Source organism: Zootoca vivipara, chromosome 7 (assembly GCF_963506605.1).
Source record: "Zootoca vivipara chromosome 7, rZooViv1.1, whole genome shotgun sequence".
Lineage (NCBI taxonomy): Eukaryota > Metazoa > Chordata > Lepidosauria > Squamata > Lacertidae > Zootoca > Zootoca vivipara.
The window spans coordinates 73397894-73420456 of NC_083282.1; the positions used below are offsets into that span (position 1 = coordinate 73397894).

The following is a 22563-nucleotide window of genomic DNA, read 5'->3' on the forward strand; positions in this document are numbered from 1 at the left end:
CACCTAAGCAAATAGATAACATGGGACCAAGCCTAGTGTATTCTTTCAGTTGCATTTACAAATGCTATAATCTCAGCTCTGGAGTTTCAACTGATAGCTTCTTAGCACAAGGAATCCTGAAGCAGCTTCTCACTGGCTAACCAATGGGGTTAAAAATGCCTCCTCCTGTTTTGAGTGCTATTTCTGACATCTCTCTGCTCTCTTTCATTGTTTCATATTTGCAGCTTGCTTTGAGAGCTGGTAATGAGAAAGAGGAAGGGGAGACTGCTGACACAGTGGGCTGCTGCTCCCTCCGTGTAGAACATATTAATTTGCATCCGGAGTTGGATGGCCAGGAATATGTGGTAGAATTTGACTTCCTTGGAAAGGATTCCATACGATACTACAACAAAGTCCCCGTTGAGAAAAGGGTAAGGATTTTTCTTGTGCGTTTATCATTTAATGAAAGGGAGTCTGAAAATTCAGTCGCCTTACTGAATTGTCTTTCTTCTGGTGAGTCTTTAGGTCTCACCCTGAGTAAGTACAGTGTCCATATGAACATAAATATTTCACATCTTGGAGTCATAGAAATGTAGAGTTGGATGGGACCACAAGGGTAATCTAGTCCAACCCCCTGCAGTGCAGGAATTGTTTTGCCCAAAGACCCACAACCCTGAGATTAAGAGGCTCGTGCTCTTACCAACTGCATCTAAACAAGGAGGTTTAGAACCTTCCTGGTTAATGGATCATTCTTTAATTTTCTTTTTCTTCACTGTCTCCATAGTGTTAATTGTTTTTATAAAGTTCCATCGCTCCCCCCCCCCAATATCTTCTCTACCTCAGTGCTTTCAGCCTATTCTTATTGGGAAGGCACCCCAATTCTTTGATTTACCTCTTCAGTCAGGAAAATATTTGTTGCTTCTTTCCCCCCAACACCACTGATGAATAGTAGTCTACGTACTCCTATCCCTTGTTTGCAGGATCCACCAACACACTTCCTGTAAGCCAGTAGAGAACAGTGTTCCTTCTGCTTTGTGTACATGTAAGCATGGACATGTGAATTAGTGAGGAGCATGTTATACCACCATCAATTTGGGATGATGTCCATCCAGTTTCTTTTTTTCATTCTGTAATGGTCGTCTTCTCTCTCATCCGTTTGCCTTGTAGGTTTTTAAGAATCTTCAGTTGTTCATGGAAAACAAACAGCCTGAAGATGACCTCTTCGATAGACTTAATGTGAGTGCCTTCCATACCTGGTACTTGACAGTTAATCATAAATGATAACCTTGGCTGGGTTTTTAAATGGGAATTCTTGCTGTGATTATAGTTCCCTTTACACTGGCTTGGAAAAAGGTGTGATTTTTAACAGGCTGCTTATGGTGCAGACAGTTTTGTATTTAACAGAAGAGTTCATGGAACTGAAATCTGCCCTCATAGAAACTGACAAGTATCCTTGAGAGAAGGATACAGTACTGTGGGCTTGTTTCTGTTTCTCTATTTTAATTTGGGGTTTGATTTTTAGCGCTGCATCACATTTGATTGCATTCCTCTTTCGTTTATCCTATAAGCTGCCCTGAGAACTTTTTGTTATAGGGTGCCCTGTAAAGATTGGAAACACATAAAAAATGTGTAACACAAGCTCCATTGTTGACCATAGGGATTGTGGGCTCCCACTCCTATCAACCCCAGCTAGTATGGCTCATGGTCAGAGATGATGGGAGCTGGCTGTAGTCCAAAGAGGGCCAGAGGGTTGTTATTCCCAGCTTACCAGTTCACTAAATCCGCTTTCAGGCATTCATTCTGGGGACACTGAGCATACTAGGCGGGCGGGGAGGAAAGCAGGCTCCACCTCTGATCTACATGCATCTGAAGAGAACACTCTAATGCAGGCATCCCCAAACTTGGCCCTCCAGCCGTTTGAGACTACAACTCCCATCATCCCTAGCTAACAGGACCAGTGGTCAGGGATGATGGGAGTTGTAGTCCCAAAACAGCTGGAGGGCTGAGTTGGGGGTGCCTGCACTAATGAATGCATATAGTTGGAGGCAGAAACACTTTCCCATGATCTCCCCACCCACCAAGCATTCATAAGTCCCTACGTAATAGTTGGAGAAATGCATTGCTCTAGGAGGTGGAATCCGAAAGGTTCACCACACGTTAAATGCCTGACATCATATGGCATTGGGTGGATCCATGCCTTGCGGAAAGCAACAGGGATCTGGTTTCTGTTCCAGAGCTCCTGAGTGCAACATTGTCAGCAGTGCCAAATTTAAACAGTGCTGAAGGTAAGCTGCCAAAAAATGTGCACTCACAGTTGTTCCTTGGCAGCTGCCTCTTCTGATACACATGTGTCATCAGGGGAGTGACAAGGAGGTGTGGCCTGCCAAAGATGGCCACGTGGACCAAATTGGCTCACCTGGTGGGCTTAATTTGACACACAAGCTGGAGGTGGTCTCCCCCCCCCCAAAAAAAAAAAATCTGAAAAGGGTTTAAGACTAGCTTAAAATAGATGAGTTTGCCCCTCTTGGAATTTAGTTGGAGTATCTGTGTCACGTGAAAAGGAAATGTGTCTTTCTTGTACAAAATACCCCAGCCTCCCTAACTGCAGACTCTCCCTTTTCGTTGCTGTAGTAGTAGTAATATTATCTGCTTCCATGCTGTGCCCACAACCATTTCCCCCAGTTGCATCTGTTAGTGTATCTCTCGCTTCTGCTGAATTGTCATATAGCTCATGCCCAGATACAGGATTCGAGTGCAGCAGAGCCCTTCTCACTTGTGATTCGCAGCAACTGGTATTCAGAGACATACTTCCTTGGACAGCAGAGGTAGAACAAAGCCATGGTGGCCACCAGCCACTGATAGGCTTATCCTCCCACTTCCCATCTCCTCAAATTACGAGAGTAAGGAGGGTGCACAGGTTGAGGTGTTCTGCTGATGAATGCTGGAATTAATTTAAGCCTCCTTTATTTCTTCCCCTTAGACTAGCATCTTAAATAAGCATCTTCAAGACCTTATGGAAGGACTTACAGCCAAGGTATTTCGAACGTATAATGCCTCCATTACGCTACAGCAGCAGCTAAAGGAGCTCACAACTGGTAAGTACTTTTTGGATTAGCACACCTCATACTTTTCTGTTTCTGTGTTGATTGTAACATCGATCCAAATGCAGGCTTAAGAGCCACTGGCTGGAAATTACTTGGGCTTCTCCACAGTTCCATGTTCTGTTCAGGGGCAATTTTTGAACCACATTGAACAAAGTTCCAAAGTTGCTGTTGTGGCTAGCTGACCTTCTGAAGAGGAAGGGACTGAAATCTGTGCCTTTCCAAGTCAATTTCGGATTTGAAATGTGCCCAGCAGTACCTTGAATTAGGTCAGAGGCAGCTTGTCAGCCAGTGCCAAGTGGCGAAGAATGTCAAAGGAGACCGCAGAATTCTTAAAACAACTGTGGTTTCCAAGAGATCTTCAAAGGTGTGTTGAAACATTTAAAATAGGAAGCTACTAGTGCATAGGAATGGCATCTGTGACTTGCCATTGCTAACCTGATGCCCTCCAAATGTTTTGGACTACAACTTCTAAGGTGTACAGAACATCTGGATGGTACCAGGTTGACAAAGGCTGCCCTAAATTAGCCAGGCCAGAGAGAAGACAACTAGCCAGGACACTTGGTAAATCTCTCACAGCCTTCCAGGATTTATTTGGTTCCCGTAGTTCACAGGAGAAAACCATTATAACCCATCTCCCACCACAGTAGATGTCTATAATATGCACATCAATCAGATAATGTTCTGTCCACAATGAAGGCAGGCTTGACCCTGGGCTTCAAGGCTTTGCCAGATAAAGATGTTCTGTTTGTGTTGTTCATATAAATGGACGGTGTGCCTTTTTTAAAATCCAGCAAGCCAGGGCTTGCAGAGAAGGAATGCAAGAGGCAAATAACGGTTAGATCAGAGACCATGGATAACTATTGAAATGCAAGGCGTTTAAACTGAATACTGGAGCTGTTACACTACAATAGAAGTTGTAACCATTAGCATTTTCAAGCCTGCATAAGGAATGTAGAAATCTGCTTTGCATCCAGTAATGGCATTTTTTTCATCTACCCCCAGTATTACTCACTCCATGGTCACAGGCAGAGACCTTCCCAATCACTTGCTCTCTGATTCTGTTAAGCGGAAGTGCCAAGGATTAAACTTTAGATCCTTTACATGCAAAAGTATATGCTCTGCCACTAAGCTGTGGACTCTCCTCAAAGGAGCAAGTCTTTCTGTATGCAGTCATCCCCCTGAACTCCACCTCTCCCCTCTGTTGCCTGAGATCCTTAACTAGAGATGCGGGGGGCTGAACCTCAGACCTTCTGCATGCAAAACATGTTATTTACTATTAAGCTACAGTGCCCAATCCCATTATAAGCATGGTACAGATGACTGAGTGCCAAGCTGCTCATTTCTCATCCCCATGAAAAAGTGAAATTACCCAAGAGAGAGGTAGACTTTTCCATACAGAAATGCAATTTTCACTTGTTAATTTTGAACTTTTCTAGCGGATGATAATGTCCCAGCAAAGATCCTGTCTTATAACCGTGCCAATAGAGCTGTTGCTATTCTCTGCAACCACCAGAGGGCGCCTCCAAAGACCTTTGAGAAATCCATGATGAATTTACAGAGCAAGGTAACTGACTGCTTCCTTTTGTTAAAACCCAAACCAAGACTTAATTTGGCTACCTCTGTTTCTTAGCTGACCTGTCTCAAGCTCTCCTCTAACTTCACTAGTGAAGCTTGTTTCTGTGATTTTTAGAAAGACAAACCTGCTTGATTTTATTACAGAAAATCATTCTTAAAATCCTTCCTGTTTCTGACTGAATTGCACATCAGGCAAGTCGCCTTTTAGTCCTGCAGGAGAAATATCTATAAAGCATCTCTAGTGGGGTCACAAAAACGTACCATAATTATTTTTTTGCTCCTGACAGCTCTCTGATGTTATGATACATTTTCCCATCCTGATTTACTCACAGGATACTGGGCAAAATCCAGAGAGTCCCTTACATGACCAGAAAGCATTTCTTTTATATAAGGACAGTCTCCTTAACCTCCTGGGCCATTTTCCATGCTGCTTGAGAAGGACCACCAACTCCCAGGAACAGTTTTTGGGGGGATTGTTCAGGAAGGGTGAAGGTGTGAAAGCCCCTTTGTGCGAGCAAAATTCTGCTCCTGGTTTTCTGGATCCTACCTGTATTTAGACACTCTTGAGGAAAGGAATAACTTGATTTAAAGAACAAGAGGCTTGGGAGCTTTCCTGAGGTTTCTCTGAGACATCATAAAGATCAATGCTGAAGATAAGTTTTATAGTTGAATTCGAAAGCTTCTTGACCAGTTGACCTCAGGGGAGACTTCCAGCTTGTCTGCACAAACTGTCAATCACATGGCAAAGCTGTATTTGGACTGTACCACTTGAGACCCACAGGTGGAGAAATCATTTGAGTGAATGTTTTTTCCAAATGCCTAAAGTTCCTTGCATTTAGAAAATTAAATAGAAATTCAGAAAGTTTCAATCGTAGCAGTTTCTCTGATGTGTTCATTTTCTGTATCCACATTCCTGGAGAAAAGCTTGAACGTGCAACCCTTCTCCCACCTGTAGTCTGAAGTGGTCAGATCCAAAAATTATTTTACCGTGTGATGAACTATTTGTGTGGCTCAGGTCTTATTTTTCTAAAGATTCCTTAAAGGCTATGACTTTCTCATTATCTTGTGATTCCATATACAATGGCTTGAGGATAATGGTGTGGTTTAACACAAAATTATCCACCTTCCTCCTCTACAAAATTGCAAACCTATCTATATCGAGTATTTGATTATATTTTGCTTGTCTAAACCACCTTTTTACTTTTCAGGTTATTTCTGGCAAAAACCCTGAGGTCATTTTGGTTAGGTTGGTTTACAGCCTGAATCTGTTTTATTAATTAGTGGGGTGTTCTTTTTGGCTTTCATAATATCTAACCTGGCTGCTTCAGTTGTTAGGACTGACAGCTTTGACAGAATGATAACGACTTGTTTGCTTTCACTCTCCCCGCCCCCCCCCCTCACTTGTCCCATTATTCTTAGCTGAGCTGAACAGTCTGTCAGTCACAGTTTAGGTGAACGGAGCTGCGAACCTTCAGCTTCAGGTCATCTTACTTAGTTTGCCGCAGATGACACAGCTTCTGCTTTTCATTCCATTAGAACAGAGATGGGGAACCTGTGGCCCTACAAAGGTTGCTGGCCTGGAACTGATGGGAGCTGGCAGCCAAGAGCATCTCCAAAGCCATGTTTTAGAACAAACCCATGATTGCTTGGGCCGAGAAGGTTTCTTGACGTGACCTAGCACAGTGCATCTGGACCTTTAAATAGGCAGTGGGGATGATGGGAATTATATTTGGAGGGTTTCATGCACTTCTTCCCCAGTCACCCATTGACTATTTGTGTTGTACACTTTGTTTCCTGAATTCCATTATTCATATGAAGGGTTGCTAGCTCTGTGTTGTGTAGCTGTACATGTGATCTTTGTCTTAAACTTTTCCTGAGCCCTAGGTTCCCCTTCTAGATCTAATAAAGTTGCAACTTGGCAGGGTCTTTTGAGGGGCACCCTCCTCAGAGGATTCTCCTGCCAACAGAAGCAAACTTGGCACCCCGGCCAGGGCTTCTAGTCTGACAGTGTTGGACTTGTGACACATCAGGTATTTGTTGGATAAAACCTTGAGTCTTCTCAGGTTGGCCTGAGAAGCATCCATCTAGGCCCAGGATGGGAGATCTGTGGCCCTCCAGATGTTGCTGGATTGAAACTCCCCCATTCCAGCACACCTGAACTTTGGCCATGCTGGCTGGGGTTGATGGGAGCTGGGAGTCCATCAGCATCTAAAGGAGCACAGGTTCCCCACCCATGAGTTGTGTCTCCTGATTTTCCCAGGCGTAACATGTGACTTTTGTATAGGCTTTCCTCACCCTAGTGCCTCCTTCAGTTTAGTCCCTGTCATTGCCCAAAGACAACTTTTTTTTCTCATTTCCTTCTCTTCTCTGGCTTTGTGCTCAGGTTTACTCTTTTTTATTTCTTTCATATACTTTTCTTCCTTAGCCTTTGAAACTCAGCATTTGCCCATACCTCTGCAGATCATGGCAAATGTCACTAGGGCATCCAGGAATCCAGTAACATTGACATTATTGATGTTACTGTACCAACATGGTTGCCTGCATTTATGCTCGCCCAGCTTTACAATTTAGAGCTGTATGCATTTGTAAAGGCGTTCTTCAGAACATTCAGCCTCCAGCTTAGATGACCATTTATATTTCTTTGGAACCTGCACTTAGATCTCACCTAGCCTCCCCATGTTGCTCTGTCTCCCGTGGCAACCTAAGAAACAAATAATAGCTCACATACCATGAATGGGCTTTCTAGGCTGGTACGGGGCGACAGCTACTGCCACACCATTGTCTGTCATGATGGCTGCCTGATCTACAGTTTGCTTCAAGCTTAGTCATGGATCAAACTGCACAGAGGAGCTTGGGTGAGGAGATTATTCAAGTCACTTTTCCCTGCTTTGGGCAAATCAATAGAAACAGCCCTCTAAATGGATATTTGCTTATGCCACTCACAGTAAATGAATCAATGTTCCTTTGTAAGTGCAGTGCCATAAGTTTTTTTATCTAAAGTCCTGGTAATCACTTCTGCAAGTTTGATCCTTGCATGCCTATCTAAAAATGTAAATCCCAACCAGCTCTTCTGTGAAACTTTAGTCAAGGTTAAAAAAAAAAGGCTTGTGGACACCCAGTGAAGTGTGTTGGACAGAGATGCTGCCTTGGTATCTAGAATTCCAATGGAGACAAAAGTCTACTGCAGCTTGTCAGCTCCACACCTTCCATCTCCTGCTTTCTGTTTGTGTTTTGCCTTCCCTAGATTGATGCCAAGAAGGAACAGCTGGCTGATGCCAAAAGAGAACTGAAAAGCGCCAAAGCCGATGCCAAGGTCCGGAGGGATGAGAAATCTAAAAAGTAAGTCACGTTGCTGTGGCACTCGCGTGTATCCAAACACTTCTGCATGGCGCTCAGGGCAACCAACTTTGCCCAGAATGAGATTTCTGTTTAAATGGCTCACCTTGTCACTGGGATGGTACTATGTGAAGGGAAGGAAAAAAACCTTCTCTCTACCTCCTGCCTAATTTTATATACCTCTACCATGTCTCCCCTTACTTGTCAGGAAAAAAACTTTATCACACAGTGCCTAGTGGCTACCACAGTATGTAGTAATGGCCACCAACTTTAAGACAGTTTTAAAAAGAGAATCAATAGATTTGTGCCTGTCGTGAAAAAAGCTATCAATGGCCGCTAGTCGTGATAGCTGTAGTCTTTCTTCAGGATCAGAGACCACATGCCTTTGAATACCAGTAACTGTGGAGCAATTGAGGGAGAGGGCTGTTGTGTTCATGGCCTGCTTATGGGCTTCCCAGAGGCAAACAGAATATTGGACTAGATTAGCCTTTGGTCTGAGCTAGCAGGTCTGTTTGGGTGTTCTTCATTCCCATCGAAAGGAAACCCATTTATAGTTCCCACCTGATTTTTTTTTTCCTATCTCCTTGCCCCTCACAGGACCGTAGAAAGTAAGAAGAAAGCAGTACAAAGGGTTGCAGAACAGCTGATGAAATTGGAGGTCCAAGCTACAGACCGGGAGGAAAACAAGCAGATTGCCTTGGGGACCTCCAAACTAAATTATCTGGATCCTAGGATTTCTGTTGCCTGGTAAGCTCTTGCCTGTTGGGGAAGAAAGTGCAGCCTCCACCCTGTTGCCTTGCTTCAGTCTTTGAAAGGAAAAGAGGCATTGGTTTTGCTGGGATGCACTTTTTGGCTGTAAACACCTCTTGCTGTTCATCCTTTTTATTCCTTTCTGTCTCTCTCCCTCTCTCCAGGTGCAAGAAATTTGGAATACCTATAGAGAAGATCTATAACAAAACCCAACGGGAGAAATTTGCCTGGGCAATTGACATGGCAGATGAAGATTTTGAGTTCTAACCTGATTTTAATGGGCTGAATCTTATGAATGAGAAGGGGAATAGCTTGGTTTTAGGGAGATTGATAAAACTGTGAGCCTTACTTGTCCTTTATATTTGGGGGAGGGGAGGGGGGTGTTGGGAGGGGAAAGCGAGTGTCTGATGAAATACCCAACATCTTTGAGAAAAGATAGGCCTGGAAATATTATAGAGTTGCTGAGCCAGTTGTCCCATGGACAACTTATTTAAACCTGTTTCAGAAACCCAAATTCTAGCTGTATGGTTTGTGTTTTTGTCTCTGGAGGGGGAGGACAAGTGGATGGGGGAATTTGTTAACCTTCTGCCAGGCAAATTCACCATTACACTGAGGAGCTTGGAAATCATTAGCTACTGTATACAGAATCCAATGAGATATTGGTGTGTTTTTACAGTTAGGGTTTTGCAATAACTTCTATATTTTAATAGAAAATGGATTCCCTTAATTTCCCGCCCCGTCTCCCTCATTAATTTAACACAACTGAAGCCCTCAGCACACTGGCTCTGGCCACAACAGTCATCATGGAAACACCCAGTTGTTTTCATTTTTACTTGCCACCATCATGGTATTGAAAACCTATAATAAAAATACAACATCTCTTCAAAGCAAAGCATGATGGGAAGATCCTTCCTGACTTGAGTGTTATTTTCTTTTTCTTTCTTTTTTTGTTAATGTGAATTTTTACTACTTTTAATTATTTTAAAATATTTAAGCTTTTTTTTCTTCTTGATCTTAAAGATCATGTAGTTTTGTAGGGGGTAGGAAGGAATGGGCTGCGGAAGGTTGATGCATTATGAGTACAAATAAATTGGTAACAAAATGTTTCCCATCATACTTTGTTCTGAGTACATAATATATATATATATAGATATATATATATCAGGAATATCCACATTTGTGGGTTTTGTTTTGCTTTTTTTGGCAGGGTTGTTTTTCTTTTCTCCCTCCTTTTTTAAAAAAAAGAAAACTCCACCCTCCTCTCTTTTACTTGAAAGATTTTATTGTGTAAAAAGAACTTTCACAGGTCAATAAAATTTTGAGGGAAGTGAGCTTTGGTCCAAAAAAAAAAAAAGGAAAAATAATCAAGATCTTAGGTCTTTTTATTTTTTTTCTTTTGTAATTGTGTACAAAAACTTTAAAAAAATTAAAGCAGAATTTTAATGTGAAACCTTTTTTGCTATAATCCATTAGTTTTAGAGGCATTGTTAGCTTAGTGTGGTGCAAAAACAAGTTTCCCGCAGTCTTTCCTCAACAAGTATCTTCTATTTTTATCATGAATCCCCTTTTAATCAACTGTAGGTTATTTAAAATAAATTCCTACAACTTAACGCAATGCCAGCATCTGTGTGTTCTTGTACCCAGAGAGCTGAATGGCTGGCTGCAGGCCAATAGCTGTCAGGAGATGCCTTGGGGAAGGATGTGGGGTGTGGAGGTGCTCCAGGATGAAATGCCTGAGGAACTGTGGATCGGAGGCGCAGTCAAGATTCCATGTGGCCTTCAACACCATAGACATTGGCAGCCAAATAGTAGATTGCCAGTTCTCTGGGTATTTTTGTACAGTGCCTTGCATGTTGGATCTTGCATATATATCAAGTTATCTAGGGGCAGCCTGGTTCTGAAGATTTCCCTCTAGCTCCAATCCACAGCCAAAACCATTTTTTCATGGCTGGTTCTTGGCACTCTTCTCTAGAAGCAAACAAGGACAATTGTTTAGGAAGGAAGCGCTATATTCTTCAAGAAGACTATAGCTACACTTTTTCTGGAGATCAAACCATTTGCTTTCTTGACTTGGAGAGCCTCAGAATACCGCATCTTATATGTGTCTTGCTTTCAAGAGTTTGGAGAGCTAAGGCATTCTCCAACATGAACTCAACGCTAGTCCACCTGCTTTGACAGAGTTGACTGGTATGTCATCTTGTGCCTTTGTACAAAAGACAGGACACATGTTCACTTTTCTTAAATTGGCACTTATGGCCTGCATCAGGAATCGGGTATGCTTGAAATCGCAAGAAATTGGAGCCTCAAAACCAACAATATTCAAAGGTGTGAATAATTGGAAATAATGGCCATACACATCTAACCATATATAGCTGTCAGATCTTGGGTAGCAGTCAGTTTGCTGTATTACAGGTGCTAAATGGCTTTTCACATCTGCATTCTATGACCATTGACCTTGCTGCTGTTTGGCACTGCCACTCCAAAATGAATCAGGCCTGACAGCAGCTCCTAGGGCCTTTTTAAATCCCTGTTTGAGGTTGGTTTATCTTAAATTTGCACATTCAAACCAGATACTGAAATGAATGTTTCAGAATCACAGGTAATGTAAACAGGTAAAGGTAACGAGACTCGTATGTATTCTGTGTACCTCCCTCACCTTCCTACAAATTCCATTTACACAACAAGGAAATACTAGCCCTGTGAACAGAATAAATTTTTTATACACCAAGTGTTTTTATGGATGCTTGCTCAGTTTGATCATTTTGCTTGTTAGTCAGAATTTCATAAAAGACCTAGAGTAGCCTTCTCTAGGACAAATGAAGGCGGTATAAGGAGAAACTATAGGCAGGAGATCTGGCCACCTCTTGACCACTGGAACTGGATTGCTTTGATGCCTTTTAATAAAGGGTTCAGTATATTCTCCTTATCAGTAATCTTTACAACATTCGGATAAGGTAGGTCAGTGCTTCCATGTTGTAGATGAGAAGTTATTTTAAGCCTTATTGGGGTGTTCTCCCACAAACAACAAGGGTTCCAAATCACATAGGAAATTTACATACATATAGCTCAAACCTTCCTCCTCCCAACACACAGAAGAGACACAACAGAGGTGGCGAGGTCAGCAATCATTTTGTAATCGCGAGGCATCCGGACAGGGCTATAGCGCTTTGCCTCAAGCCACTCAGCCAGTGACTTCACAGCTCACACACTTATCCACCTCTGTTCCAGATTCCACTTGGTGCAGCATGAAGAATATATTCTATCACTGTGGTTACTCATCACATTGCCCAATGGGCTAGCAAGTGGCATTGCACCTTTATGCAGTGCAAGTAGCAACCTCAAGTTGCTGGCAAGGACCTTTGGACTGAATGGAGCAGTTGACATGGTTTATATTTGGGTAATTCAATAGTTGATAGTCAATGGCCAGGGATGGATGGAGTTGGAGTGCATCAGCTCCCCATCACTTCTACAGATTTAGCCAAGGTGCTGTGCTCATCCCCTCTGTTTCTAATGGGGAATTCCTTCCCAGTTACCTTGCATCTAACCACTGCATTAGAAGCATTTAGCGAAGCTTTCTGCCTAGCTGTGTCTTTTCCACAATAATGCCTTTAAAATCTCCTTCGGGAGATGCCCCCTTCCCATCTCTTTTTAACTTTAGTGATAAAATTGGTGAGAGCAGCAAATATTATAAGTTCTCTGAAAGCAGCCTTATGTCTCTGAAGTTGTAACAATGTTGCCTATTATAAACACGCTTTCTATTTTTACATGTTCTCCCCCACTGACTCCAACCGCATCCCATCTTAATCAGATGTGTTAGATTATTCTGTGCCTGAAGTTATTGACAGGAAGCTCAGAACAAGCCTGTAATCCCAGGGGAGAGTGTTTCCCACCAGGGGTTCCCTCCTCCTTTTGTCTGCATTTAAGGCAAGTAGGAAATGCATCTGTTTCAAGGCCTCTCGATATAGTGATGCATTGGCCCTTGGTGGAAACATGCTGCCAAATGAGAGATAGCAACAGTCTTGGAGAATCTATTCCATAAATAGTTAAGACCCAGCAGCTTCTCTAGCTTCGGATCCAATTAAGCCGTGAAGTTGTTCCCCCATCATTTTGCAGTGTAGAAATGCATCTCTTGTCATCCAGTCATTTAAATAAGGTCAAGAGTGATCAACAGTCTTTTAGATATGTTTGTTGTATTTTGGCATTGCTTGCGATGCTTTCTGAGCCCACTCGGGTGGTGAACAAAAGGTTCCACTCTTCCCCATCCCTACCTGGACTAGCTGGCTACTGAACGTGGGACTTTCTGTAGGCAAATCATGTGCTCTACCATTGAACTACAGTTCTTGCCCAACTTAACCTTAGAATTGGAGTATGGGAGAGAGCATGGAGAAAGCGTATGCAGGCCTGGCAGCCTTGAAAAATACAAGTATAGATGCTAGCAATTTAGCTGCTGTTCAGGCAGTCTTTCAGAAGCTCACCCTGCCCTTGAGCAATAAATTGGAGCCAAGATCAGATCAGCAGTTACCCGCAGCTATCCAGATGCCCTGATGGTGGTAGGTACAGAAGAGTAGAACTTCCAGTGCCCTTGCTGCACCCTTGCGTTCCTGTGATATGTACAGCAACAGGGCCTTCACTGCCATTCATTTGAATACCAGGCATATCCCTGAAAACACTGTAGCTCAGCCTTCATCAATGTGGTGCCCCCCAGGTTTCTTTTGGACCACAGCTCCCAACCAGTGTCTGGTCAGCCTGCTGAGAATCCATGTTTGCAAAGGCTGCTGCTTCAGCTGTACACAATAAGATTGGGTGGGGGGATACAGGTGGCTCCCCCATCAACAGTGTTTTTATACATGCTTTGCTTCCCTGTGTTTCTTCACCTTTGAAAAGCTCTCCCTATATGCCTGAGAACATTGGCTGGATATAAAATGGCTGTTCAAGACCTAGAGGAGATAAATGCCTGAACTTGTACAGTGAATATTCCAAATTAGCAAAACAAATGAGCTATGTACCAGTGCTGGGTTCACACTGCCAGGAAGATCACTTGCTCACAAAATTCCATCTGATGTCACCAACAATGGGAGCCCCAGACATTCATGACGGTGTGAATCATGTATCTGCACCTTCATAAGTTTTGTGTGCGGATACAGTTGATTATTCATAAAACAATTTGATGGAGTCTAATAGATAATATGGCCCCAGGGTGTGGTCTTTAGGTGGCATGATGCTACCACCTTCTTGGAGCTGAGCAGGTCAGGCTGGTCAATGCCTGGCTGGGAGGCAGACTTTCTGGACTGCATGTATTGGGTTTCACAATAGAAGAAAGGTGTTCTATAAATGTACGAAAATGCTTAAATATTTGACCTCTGATATGCTGACCAGAATACGCCAGAAGCACTTCATTGGACAATGCCAGAGCTATGTGGGAGGACAAAACGTTCTATTTATAATGCTCTGTAAATAATACAAAAGAAGAAAAGGCATTGTAGGTCATTGCTATCTGACTCCCTGTGTGTCTCCAGGAAAGGGTGTGAGGATGTGAAAAGAGTGCAGGAGCTGCTTTGAGTCAGAGGACCTAAAGATATGCTTGTGATTAGAATCCATCTAGTCAATAGCTGTGTCCTACAGTTTCTGTCACTGGAGATAGTGAGTGGAAATGGAAGTTGTTTCATAAAAACCTTTAGAGCAGTAGAGCAATGTGCCAAAAGCCATGTAGATGTGGCAACCATTTTTATTCTCCCCATCATCCAATACCGATGGAAGTGTCACCTCTAGCACAATGTTCATGTTCCAAGCCGATTGATGTAGCTAATACATTTTTCTTTTGCCCTTCGAGGAGTGCATTGTGTATGCATAGTCCTCCTCACTCCCCATTTTATCCTCACAATAACCCTGTGAGGAAGGTTAAGTTGAGATGATGACTGGCCCAAGGTCCTCTAGTGAGTTCCATGGCCAGTCCTAGTTTGGCACTCTAGCCCAGAGATGAGGAACTTCTTTCCCTCCAGCCGTTGGACTCCCAACTCCCATCAGCCCCAGCCTGAAAGGCCAGTGGTCACAGGTGATGGGAATCAAAATCTGGGATGCTACCCTCTTTTAACTACTGCATCAAGTTGGTTCTCTAGACCAGGGGTGGCCAACTCCCAAGAGACTCTGATCTACTCACAGAGTTAAAAACTGGGAGTGATCTACCCCCTTTTGGGGGGTTCAGGTCAAAGCTGTTGAGTTTTTTTAAGGAAGGGAAGCCCTGTTTTTTTGGGGGGGGGGGGTTAGGTCAAACTTGTTGAGCTTCTTTTAGGAGGGAGGGAGGCCCATTTTTGTTTAGGGCTTTAGGCCATAGTTCAGCTTTTTTTAGGGAGGAGGAAAATTTTGGGTGAGCTTTTTTAGGGGTGCCAGTGATCTAGCAGTGATCCACCACAGACATCCAGTGATCTACTGGTAGATCACAATCTACCTGTTGGACGTGCCTGCTCTAGACTTTCTTCTTAACATCTTACTTCCTGGTTTCACATGACTCGTTTTGAAAACCCTAAGGAGCAAGCTTACACAAACCCCTGACCACTTGATTAGTGGGAGAAATACCAGCTCTAGCCTTCCTCTGAACAACTTGGGTCGAGTGACAGCAGATAATTGGGGAAGCAAGGAGTGCATCCTGCGACTGCAGCGTTGAGTGATGAACTGCAGGCGCTTCAGCTGTGATTGACTGCAGGATATGCTCATTTGTGAACCAACCCAGAGAGGGCAAGCAGGGAGATTGTGAAAATAAATATCTTTTGATTCTTGTATTTTATAAAAAGGGAATAAAAGCAAAGCTAACGCTTACAACTGGTGTGTCAAAGGTGGTATGCCTCTGAATACTACTTGCTCGGGAACAAGAGTGGGAGAGGGCAGCCATGCTCCCATCCTTCTTTGGGGCTCCCCATGGGGCACGTCAAAGTGCAAGTAGCTAAATAGGTACTGCTACAGTGGGAAGGTAAACGGCGTTTCCGTGTGCTGCTTTGGTTCACCAGAAGTGGCTTAGTCATGCTGGCCACATGACCTGGAAGTGGCTAACGTTCTCCTTTCCCTTCCTCCCCCACAACAAACACTCTGTGAGGTGAGTGGGGCTGAGAGACTTCCAAGAAGTGTGACTAGCCCAAGGCCACCTACATGATTCATCAATGCCAGGGAGGATCCATTATGTGGACACTATTTGGGCTGGTCTGTGCATAGCAATGGTTACTTGCACATGGACCCATGAAGCCTGTGTTTCAGACTTCTTGCAGGACTTTTCAAAGGGCCACGGTCTTCTAGGGACCGCATGCCAGTGCTGGGCAGAGCTAGAAGCAAAGTGGGTGGAACAACAAATGTGAAATTTTACCTTCGTTGAGTCAGCTAGTTTCTGCACAGATCCTAGTTGGTGGTGGTTGGTTATATTTTCAAAAAAAGTAAATTAACCATTTTAGGTGTATTTGTCCCAGATAGCTTTAGGTGTAACCGGAAACCTACATACCCGGTAGTACCCAATCTAGTCAAATCTGCTATCTCCTAAAAGCAAATGAGGCCTGTGACTAAATGAAAATTTTTGTGGCTTCAATGTCAGGCTATTTCCCCGGTCCCTTCCCTCCCCCCCCCAAACCCCTGCTTTGCTTAAGCTTAACATCCAGCCCAGGGGTCAGCAAACTTTTTCAGCAGGGGGCCGGTCCACTGTCCCTCAGACCTTGTGGGGGGCCGGACTATATTTTGGAAAAAAATATGAACAAATTCCTATGCCCCACAAATAACCCAGAGATACATTTTAAATAAAAGGACACATCTACTCATGTAAAAACATGCTGATTCCTGGACCGTCCGTGGGCCGGATTTAGAAGGCGATTGGGCCGCATCCGGCCCCCGGGCCTTAGTTTGGGGACCTCTGATCCAGCCTGATTAAAAGGTTTTTTGGTCCTGATAAAGGCGTTGCCTGAATGTGGACTCCCAAAAGCCTGGTGATTGATGTGTTTCTCGGTTTGGACAGCTATGGCTGGAAACGTGTGAAGTCAAGAAATGCAAGCTGTGTCCAAGCTTCCCATGACTTGGCAGCATGATTGTGCCCCAAAACGTTATATCTGGAAACATGCAGGTGTCAACAGCCTTGCCTCTGAGGACAGAGGCTTTACTTAGAGCTCATCTTGGGGGGATTTTCCCTCACTGAAATGTGTTTATGCCAGTGTAAAAATGCTGTAGTAGCCAACTACTACATCACCAACATTCATGTTTGAGGTACTGCAGGACGTGGCACTGTGGTCTAAACCACTGAGCCTCTTGGGCTTGCCGATCAGAAGGTCGGCGGTTCAAATCCCTGCGAAGGGGTGAGCTCCTGTTGCTCGGTCCCAGCTCCTGCCAACCTAGCAGTTTGAAAGCACGTCAAAGTGCAAGTAGATAAATAGGTACCGCTGTGGCAGGAAGGTAAACGGTGTTTCCATGTGCTCTGGCTTCCGTCACAGTGTCCCATTGCACCAGAAGTGGTTTAGTCATGCTGGGCACATGACCCAGAAAGCTGTCTGTGGACAAACGCTGGCTCCCTCAGCCTGAAAGCAAGATGAGTGCCACAACCCCATAGTCACCTTTGACTGGACTTAACTTTTTACCTTCAATATACTACTTTCCACTATCAGAAATGTGAGATCACAGACTTATGTCCAATATAAATCTCAAGTCATTTTGATCTGTTCTGTTACTAACAAAGATGAGAAGCTGTGCTGTCCTCATACATACTATTATTAATTTTGATTTGTTTATTGCTCATCTTCTAAACTAAACCAGCGTCCTAAGGCGATTTACACATGAGATAATTAAAAACATCAAATTCATTTAAAACAAGACTAAAACCCTACTCATAGAATCATAGAATCATAGAATCATAGAGTTGGAAGAGACCACAAGGGCCATCCAGTCCAACCCCCTGCCAAGCAGGAAACACCATCAAAGCATTCCTGACAGATGGCTGTCAAGCCTCTGCTTAAAGACCTCCAAAGAAGGAGACTCCACCACACTCCTTGGCAGCAAATTCCACTGCCGAACAGCTCTTACTGTCAGGAAGTTCTTCCTAATGTTTAGGTGGAATTTTCTTTCTTGTAGTTTGAATCCGTTGCTCCGTGTCCGCTTCTCTGGAGCAGCAGAAAACAACCTTTCTCCCTCCTCTATATGACATCCTTTTATATATTTGAACATGGTTATCATATCACCCCTTAACCTTCTCTTCTCCAGGCTAAACATACCCAGCTCCCTAAGCCATTCCTCATAAGGCATCGTTTCCAGGCCTTTGACCATTTTGGTTGCCCTCTTCTGGACACGTTCCAGCTTATCAGTATCCTTCTTGAACTGTGGTGCCCAGAACTGGACACAGTACTCCAGGTGAGGTCTGACCAGAGCAGAATACAGTGGTACTATTACTTCCCTAGATCTAGATGCTATACTCCTATTGATGCAGCCCAGAATTGCATTGGCTTTTTTAGCTGCTGCATCACACTGCTGACTCATGTCAAGTTTGTGGTCTACCAAGACTCCTAGATCCTTTTCACATGTACTGCTCTCAAGCCAGGTGTCTCCCATCCTGTATTTGTGCCTTTCATTTTTTTTGCCCAAATGTAGTACTTTACATTTCTCCTTGTTAAAATTCATCTTGTTTGCTTTGGCCCAGTTGTCTAATCTGTTAAGGTCATTCTGAAGTGTGATCCTGTCCTCTGGGGTGTTAGCCACCCCTCCCAATTTGGTGTCATCTGCAAACTTGCTCAGGGTGCCCTCAAGCCCATCATCCAAGTCATTGATAAAGATGTTGAACAAGACTGGGCCCAAGACAGAACCCTGTGGCACCCCACTAGTCACTACTCTCCAGGATGAGGAGGAGCCATTGATGAGCACCCTTTGGGTTCGGTCAGTAAGCCAGTTACAAATCCACTGAATGGTAGCATTGTCTAGCCCACATTTTACCAGCTTCTTTACAAGAATATCATGGGGCACCTTGTCAAGGGCCTTGCTGAAATCAAGATAGGCTACATCCATAGCGTTCCCTTCATCTACCAGGCTTGTAATTCTGTCAAAAAATGAGATCAGATTAGTCTGACATGACTTATTTTTCAGGAACCCATGCTGACTTTTAGTGATCACAGAGTTTCTTTCTAGGTGCTCACAGACTGTTTGCTTAATGATCTGCTCTAGAATCTTTCCTGGTATTGATGTCAGGCTGACTGGGCGGTAATTGTTTGGGTCCTCTCTTTCCCCCTTTTTGAAAATAGGGACAACATTTGCCCTCCTCCAGTCTGCTGGAACTTCGCCTGTTCTCCAGGAATTTTCAAAGATTATTGCCAGTGGTTCTGAAATCACCTCTGCCAGTTCTTTTAGTACTCTTGGATGTAGTTCATCTGGCCCTGGAGACTTGAATACATCTAAACTAGCCAAGTATTCTTGTACTACCTCCTTACTTATTCTGGGCTGTGTTTCCCCTGCTGAATCATCTGCTCCATATTCTTCAGGTCGGGCGTTGTTTTCTTTCTTGGAGAAGACTGAGGCAAAGAAGGCATTGAGGAGTTCTGCCCTCTCTCTGTCCCCCGTTTGCATTTCACCATCTTCTCCTCTGAGTGACCCCACTGTTTCCTTGTTTTTCCTTTTGCTACGGACATACCCATAAAAGCCCTTTTTGTTGCTTTTAACCTCTCTGGCGAGCCTGAGTTCATTCTGTGCTTTATCTTTTCTGACTTTGTCTCTACACGTGCTGGCTATATGTTTGAATTCCTCTCTGGAGATTTCCCCCCTTTTCCATTTTTTGTACATATCCCTTTTAAATCTTAACTCAGTCAAAAGTTCTTTAGATAGCCAGCCTGGCTTCTTTAGGCACCTTCCATGTTTCCGTCTCATTGGTATTGCCTGAAGTTGTGCTTTTAATATCTCCCTTTTAACAAACTCCCAACCATCATGAACTCCCTTCCCTTTTAGTATTACTGTCCATGGGATTTCACCCAGCGTTTCCCTAAGTTTTCTGAAGTCGGCTTTCTTAAAGTCTAGAATTTGGACCTTAGTATGCTTGGTTGCTCCTTTCCGCTGGATAATAAACTCCAGAAGAGCATGGTCACTCCCACCTAATGATCCTGCCACTTCTACCCCACTAACCAAGTCATCACTATTGGTTAGGACCAGATCTAAAATGGCTGATCCTCTTGTTGCTTCTCCCACTTTCTGGACAATGAAGTTGTCTGCAAGGCCGGTGAGGAATCTGTTCGACCTTATGCTCTTGGCTGAGTTTGACATCCAACAAATATCACGATAGTTGAAATCCCCCATTACTACTATCTCACTTCCTTTGGAATGCTTGGCCATCTGTTCCAGGAAGGCATCATCTGTGTCCTCAGTTTGGCTTGGGGATCTATAGTAAACTCCCACAATGAGATCACTGTTGTTTTTCTCTCCCTTAATTTTGACCCAGATACTCTCAATTTGGCTTTGAAGTTTTAAATCCTGGATCTCTTCACAGGTATACATATCCCTAACATATAAAGCTACTCCTCCTCCTTTCCTGTTTGGTCTATTTCTCTTAAATAGATTGTATCCCTCTATTACTACATTCCAGTCATGAGACTCATCCCACCAGGTTTCAGTGATGCCTATTATGTCATATTTAGTTTGCTGTACCAAGAGCTCAAGTTCATCTTGTTTATTTCCCATGCTCTGTGCATTAGTATACAGACATTGAAGACCGTTGATCATTCCCCCATGTCTCTTATTTAAGGATATTTTTGTCCCACCACTAGGTCTGCATGCTGCTTGCTCCATTTGGTCCTTGACATTTGGATGATCATCTTCAGCATTTGATAGACTCCTACCTTCAGGACCACTGTCTCCCTCCCCCACATAAGTCAGTTTAAAGCCCTCCTGATGAGGTTTTTGAGTTTCGTGGCAAAAACATTCCTCCCAACTTTTGTGAGGTGCAGTCCATCACTTGCCAGAAGTCCATCTTCAAGAAACTGCAGACCGTGATCTAGGAATCCAAACCGTTCCTGTTTGCACCATTTGCGAAGCCAGTTGTTCACTTCCCCTATTTTTCCCTCTCTCCCTGGGCCATGTCGTTCAACTGGGAGGACAGAAGAGATGACAATTTGTGCATCTAATTGCTTCAACTTCCTGCCCAGAGCCTCATAATCATTTTTGATCTTCTGTAAGCTATGGCTTGCAGTGTCATTGGTTCCCACATGCACCAAAAGGAAGGGGTATTTGTCGGTGGGTTTTATGATTCCTTGCAGCCGTTCTGTTACATCTTTGATCTTGGCCCCAGGTAGACAGCACACCTCTCGAGACATCTTGTCAGGCCCACAGATCACTGCTTCTGTACCCCTCAGTAGGGAATCCCCTATCACCACTACACGCCTCTTCATAGGCTTGGTTGGGATTCTTCCATGTGCTGTCCCTTCCAAGGTTACCTGCATATTCCCGGAGGACTGACTTTGCTGCTGGTAAAGATCTTTGCTTCGTGGTAAAGATCATTTGTTCAACTGGGAAAACCAGCTGGGAAAACACCAGTGTATATGTGTGTATATGGTTTTCCTAGTAGTGATGTATGGAAGTGAGAGCTGGACCATAAAGAAGGCTGATCGCCGAAGAATTGATGCTTTTGAATTATTGTGCTGGGGGAGACTCTTGAGAGTCCCATGGACTGCAAGAAGATCAAACCTATCCATTCTGAAGGAAATCAGCCCTGAGTGCTCACTGGAAGGACAGATCCTGAAGCTGAGGCTCCAATACTTTGGCCACCTCATGAGAAGAGAAGACTCCCTGGAAAAGACCCTGATGTTGGGAAAGATGGAGGGCACTAGGAGAATGGGATGGCAGAGGACGAGATGGTTGGACAGTGTTCTCGAAGCTACGAACATGAGTTTGACCAAACTGCGGGAGGCAGTGGAAGACAGGAGTGCCTGGCGTGCTATGGTCCAAGGGGTCACGAAGAGTCGGACACAACTAAATGACTAAACAACAACAACATCATATGTGAGAACATTTCCTCCACAAATTACTTAAAGGGTTGAGACTTAAGAAAACTTGGGAATATTAAGTGTCAATATGTTTTTGTGATTAGAGTGGTGAACATTCAAGGAGGAACCAGGTTCAAATTCTCACTCAGCTAGGTTCAAATTCTCACTCATTGTGGGTGATCTTGGACTGGTCATTACCTCTCAACCTAACCTACTTCAAGGGATGTTGTGGGGATAAGAACCATCCCCACCTTTAGTTCTTTGGATGAAAGATCACTAAAGGTACATGTCACACATTGCCTATTTCAGGGGCATGCATAACCCCAAAATAATGCCTGCCTGTCTGCCACAACAAACATGAGTGTCACTCTGGTGAGCCAGGATTGGTTACAACTCCCTGTTGTAGCATAGCAGCAAACCTAGGTTTACTGATGTGCGATTAGTCCTTCAAATAACATCATTGGTTTGCTTTGAGAAATGCCCCCTCATGTTGCTAGGCTGAGTGTTCAGTTGCTACCTAAAACCATAAAACGACTTTAGTTAAATGTCATTGCTCACATGTGATGATTCACAGAACAGAGGAAACAAAGAATCATCACACCAGCAAAAGCTCCTGGACTGATTGGTTAGTCTTTTGTTCATTCATTCCTTCATTTATAAACCAAAAAAGGCTCCCATAGCAGTTTACAAAAACCAGTTGCGAGATTTTCCTCTGACTTCAAGATTCCAGTCTGGAAAGAAGGAAAGTGGGAGATGGGGAGGAAGGAAAAGGAAGCTCGGGCACCACTCCTTAAAAGTTATAGTGACCAGCTGGGATGGGAACAGTTCAGGTAATGTAAAGGAAGGGT

General features: G+C 43.7%; 1 protein-coding gene across 1 annotated transcript in view; it reads left to right on the forward strand.

Annotated features, from left to right (window-relative positions):
- TOP1 (DNA topoisomerase I) overlaps positions 1-11393 on the forward strand; it is a 76583-nt gene extending 65190 nt beyond the window's left edge. The window contains exons 15-21 of the mRNA XM_035121457.2: positions 225-410; positions 1147-1215; positions 2960-3074; positions 4520-4647; positions 7903-7997; positions 8592-8741; positions 8909-11393. Of these exons, the coding sequence (XP_034977348.1) occupies positions 225-410; positions 1147-1215; positions 2960-3074; positions 4520-4647; positions 7903-7997; positions 8592-8741; positions 8909-9011 (846 nt within the window). The 3' untranslated portion in view covers positions 9012-11393. The remainder of the gene's footprint in view (positions 1-224; positions 411-1146; positions 1216-2959; positions 3075-4519; positions 4648-7902; positions 7998-8591; positions 8742-8908) is intronic.
- The last annotated feature ends 11170 nt before the right edge of the window (positions 11394-22563 follow it).